Raw genomic sequence first — 4,745 nt, 5'->3', positions numbered from 1 at the left:
CTCTCCATCCTCTCTGCCCCTCTCCCAGTCCTGTCTGGATGCCCCCCCCACAAGCTGCTAATGAGCGGAGGAGCCTTTGAGGTGGAGGGTGGGGTGGGGGAGCTCCCTGAGGAGAGCGGAGGGGGCAGCTGCTGCCAGGGCCCTAATGAGGCCCCCTCTGCGCCCCTCCCGCCGAGATCTTAATTCCTTGTTCTCCCTGGAGCCGCCACTAATTGGCCTGGGAAGGGCCCCCCTCCTGGTTCATGCCCTGTCCCTGGGGGCTGAGGACACCTGGATCCTGCTGCAGCACCTGTGGCCCTGTCCTTCTGTCCCTCCCTCCACCTGCCTCTCAGCCTCCCGTCTGCGCTCCCCTGCTGCCTTCCGCGCCCTTCTCTGTCTCCAGGGACCCATCTGTGCACCCCTGCACCTCCCCTGTTGCCTCTCTCCTCCCTGCTCGTTTGTCCCCCCTTCCGCCTGCCCCTCGGCGCCCAGTCTGTGCGGCTCTTCAACCCTCCGCTTTTCCCTCTCTTTTCCTGAACCTCCCTCCAGCCGCGCCTGGCTCCTCCATTCGCGCGCTCCTCCACCCACGCCCCCGTTGCTGGGTCCCACCACCACAGCCACCTCACCTGGGAGGCCCAGGCTGGACCTGGCCTACCCCTCCGTCCCCACTGCTGCCGGGCTTTTAACCCCTTCCCCGCCGCAGCCATGTCCAACAACATGGCCAAGATCGCGGAAGCCCGCAAGACAGTGGAACAGCTGAAGCTGGAAGTGAACATCGACCGCATGAAGGTGCCGGTTGGGGTCGGAGTAAGGCGGGTCGGGGTAGGAGGAAGGTGGGGGCTCTGGGGCTGGGTCTCGACCCGGCGCTGTTAAGGGCACGGAGCCTTGCGGGGTGAGGTCCGCTTTCGAACTGAGCTGGACCTGGGCGGGGACAGGGGGTGGGGCCTGAGAGGGGCGGGGCCGGACCAGGGGAAGGTCCAGGTACGGGGCTGGACCAGGGGAGGGGCAGGGCAAGGGGCGTGGCCTTGGGGCGGGGCGGGGTGTGTACTGTACCCGGGTGCCCGCAGGTGTCGCAGGCGGCGGCAGAGCTCCTGGCCTTCTGCGAGACGCACGCCAAAGATGACCCACTGGTGACGCCGGTACCGGCCGCAGAGAACCCCTTCCGCGACAAGCGCCTCTTTTGCGTCCTACTCTGAGCCTTCCCTACAGCTTGCCCTCTCCTGCCAAAGTATGAATCCAATAAACGTGGTGATTGGTGGTACCTGTGCTTTTGGAGAAACCCGAGGCATGCGCAGAGCTTGGGGCCACCCTGGGGGGAACCTGCGCCCCTTCTCATATCTTCTGAGTGTGTGTGGAGTGGAGGGGGCGGGGATGAGGATATGCGGCGTGTGTGGATACGGAGGGTGTGTGGGAGGAAATGATCCTCATCTCCGCACTCCATGATCCTGAATTTATTTAATCGTCCCAATAACCCAGAGGCAGCTGGCTGCTTGTAGAATAGCTTGTTTTTACAGATGAGGAAATGCAGCCAAAGGAGGTCCCTTACTCAAACCAAAGTCACCCAACCAGGAGTTGATGGGGTGAAGACTGCGAAGTCCAGTGCTCCCTGAGCCGCTCGGCTGGCCTCTGTCCTCTCCTGCCACCTTTCTCATCCCTGAATGATCGCGCTCCCTTTTGAACGTTTGGCTACCCCCTGCCACAAGCCTCCTCTGTCCTTAAGCGCTGAACTCTGTTCATTTATTCATTCATTCGTTCATTCTTCCAAACACTCTCTGAGCTCCTGCTCTGTGACTGGCCCTTTGCGGGCTGAAGCTGGGGACATGGCTCCAAATTAGACAGCTTGGCACTGCTCTCCTGGGGCTCAGAATCCAGTGGGAGAGACAGACCTGTCCCCAGATGGCGACAACCCAAAGTGGGCAGGGTGGGGGTGGAGGAGCTCACAGGGAGCATGAGCACCTGACTCGGGGGTGGGGGGGCAGTCAGGGAGGGCTTCCTGGAGGAGGAGGCATCTGAGCTGGGACATGATGGCAATAAATAAAACGGGGCCCGGAGAAGAGAGAAACATGGCTAGAGGGTGAAGAGACAAATTGTACATTCCTTCCTTCTACAGTTATTTTCTTTGTTCTAGGGACACAGGGGTGACTGTGACAGCTCTGGTTTCTGCCCTGTGTGTCCCGCTTCACATATTGGTGGCCCGCAGGACATAGAGAGCCTGCAGCTATATTTTTGACTATCTATTTTGGCCTACGGAATGTCCTTGACTTGGTTGCCAAATTGAAAAATAGAGTAATTTACATAAAAGTCTGTATTTCCAGCTTCTTCAGAACTGGAAGATCTGGTGATCTCAGACCTATACAACCCCCCAGGGTGGCCATAGGCTATGAGATGGGACATGGGCTTTCCAGCTCGCTGAAGTCCCCACCCTGCCCTGTTGTCTCTCAGTTGAGGAGGTGGAGGTCTAGTTGCTATTTATCGTGGAGCTTCTTACAGTGGAATTAAGAGATGTCCTGCCTGGTGTGGCTCAGTGGATTGAGCACCGGCCTGTGAACCAAAGGGCTGCTGGTTCGATTCCCAGTCAGGGCCCATGCCTGGGTTGTGGGTCAGGTCCCCGGTAGGAGGCGCTCGAGAGGCAACTACACATTGATGTCTCTCTCTTTCTCCTTCCCTTTTCCTCTCTCTAAAAAGAAATAAATAAAAATCTTTAAAAAAAGAGAGAAAAGTGAAATATCTGTTGAAAATGAGGCAATGCAGACGAGCTGTAGGTTCGATTAATTATTTTACCTGGTTGGCCCAAGGGTCATGGACTTCAAGATCCCCTCCCCACTCCTCACCCTACCTCCTCTTCTCTAGGACTCAACACCCCTGCCCCTCAGAGTGAGGCCTGATCTGGATGGAGGACGGCTCACTGTGCCTCCCCTTCCCAGAGCAGAGCCGTGCGTGTGTCTGGCAAGTGGTCCATTATTCACATTGGATTAGGGTCCCCTGGGCCCAAACTCTGAGCTTTCTGTTGAGTTGAGGCAGGAGAGGCTGTAATTACATCTCCTTCCTGCCTTCCACCTCTCGGCTGATTGCATCATGTCTGTGGGAGCCTCCAGGGATGAAAAGATAAAGTCAGCCATTTGCTCTCGTGGTGCCATTTGCCAAGCAGGCCTGTGACCTTGTTAAACATGACTGCCATTTTTAGTCGTCTGAGCTTAAGTTCCCAGGACTGGAAATTACTGGAAAGCAAGGACAGAATCTGATTAACCTCTCCCTACAGCCACAGGCAGAAGATAACATCGGAACAAGCTGCAGCCTCTGGTTATGATGCCCCAACAGCCCAGGGGCTACACAAGAGCACCCCCACCCTCTTTTGATCCAATTATGATCCAATAGAAGTTCAAAGCCCCCCACCTCCCAAGGCTGGCACATCTCTCCACACCGGGTCCCTCGCCTTTCTTGGAGAGTGAATAAAAACTTTACTCTGCACTTTCTTCTCTTTGTGAATTCTTTGACAGCCCTTGTCACCAACTGCTCCAACATCCTGGTGGCCTTTATGAGGACATTCTCTCTTTCTCCCTCTCCTCCGACCTCCTGAGACTTCTGACTAAGGGAGCAGTGGGCAGCGGAAGCTCGACCCCTCACCCCGTCTCTGTGAGGTTGGGAGAGAGGATTCTAATCCTTCTCCATCTCTCTGGACTCTGTGGACAGCCTCCTCTTCACCCACCTTCCTGGCCAGTAGTCGGCACGTCCCTCTGAATCTTGGGAAGGAATCATCCTATCAAAAGTGATAGCTTATCCCCTCATCGTCATGGGTTGTTGTTTGTAAACCCTGGTACTGGGTCTGTCGCCTTCACAGGATTGTGGCCCGGAAGGCCGCCTCCATCCGGCTCCCCATTGGTTCCGTCTGCTCTCCGGCCGCGGACGCCTGGCTGTGAGGCAGAACCTCGTGTTTTATCTGCCATCAGGCTCCAGGACGCTCAGCTCTGGCGGCAGAGCTCTAGGTCGTTTGACTTGGGGCCGCCCCTCTCAAACCTCACCCACCCCTCATTTGTTCTGTCTCTGAGATACCCTTTCCTTTTAAAATGGGCAATACTCAATCAATCCTGCTCAAGGACTTCCCGTTGGGATGGAACTTGAAGGGACTTACCGACCTCAAGCCCAAGTGCTTGATTTTCTATTGCAGCATGGCCTGGCCTCAGTACAAACTGGGTGACCACGAAGTCTGGCCCCTTGGAGGGATCTCTTAGGTATAATACTCACCTCCAACTTGGCCTTTACTGTCGCTTCCTCGTCCCCTCCTTAGGTTTAGTTCTCGAGAGGAGGAGACAAGATTTTAACCTTCAGCAGGGATACCAGGCCTTTTTCTCCTAATTATGCCTTTTTGTTCAAAGTTGCTTCCCTCCGCCACCCCGTCCCCTCCCCCACTCGTGTCTGTCTTGCTACAGAGCGATTGCTCTATTGGTTTCCCAGCGGAGCGGCCCTCTAGCCCCTTAAGGCCAGGCTCTCTCCATCCATATTGCCCAGCAGGGGGCGGCGCTATTCCTCGCCCGCCTAACCCAAGCCCTGCTTTCAACTCCCGTTTGGAATTAGCCTAGGCCGCGCTGTGCCCCCGGTGAGTAGAAACAAGGGTACAAAGAGGGAGAAGATCTCAGCCCCCCACTCCCAGACTGTAAAACTCTATATTCTCTTCCTGGACACCTGGGAGCTGCTGAATCCTGGGGATAATTGGGCCTGCCCCACAATGCAGAGAAAAAAAAAAATGGCATTTTAAACTCAAGCCCCTT

At 56.1% G+C, this 4,745-nt stretch overlaps 1 protein-coding gene across 1 annotated transcript; it reads left to right on the top strand.

Moving 5' to 3' along the window:
- The first annotated feature begins 684 nt into the window (after positions 1-684).
- GNG8 (G protein subunit gamma 8) lies at positions 685-1,175 on the top strand. Its single transcript, XM_054588492.1, has 2 exons — positions 685-768; positions 1,047-1,175. The coding sequence occupies exons 1-2, from the start codon at positions 685-687 to the stop codon at positions 1,173-1,175; spliced, it is 213 nt and encodes a 70-aa protein (XP_054444467.1).
- Positions 1,176-4,745: the final 3,570 nt, after the last annotated feature.

Source organism: Pteronotus mesoamericanus, unplaced genomic scaffold (assembly GCF_021234165.1).
Source record: "Pteronotus mesoamericanus isolate MK-2021 breed Mesoamerican mustached bat unplaced genomic scaffold, CSHL_Meso_final scaffold_137, whole genome shotgun sequence".
Taxonomy (NCBI): Eukaryota; Metazoa; Chordata; class Mammalia; order Chiroptera; family Mormoopidae; genus Pteronotus; species Pteronotus mesoamericanus.
Note: the sequence above shows the minus strand (reverse complement) of the source record. Positions and strands in the feature narration are given on the sequence as shown.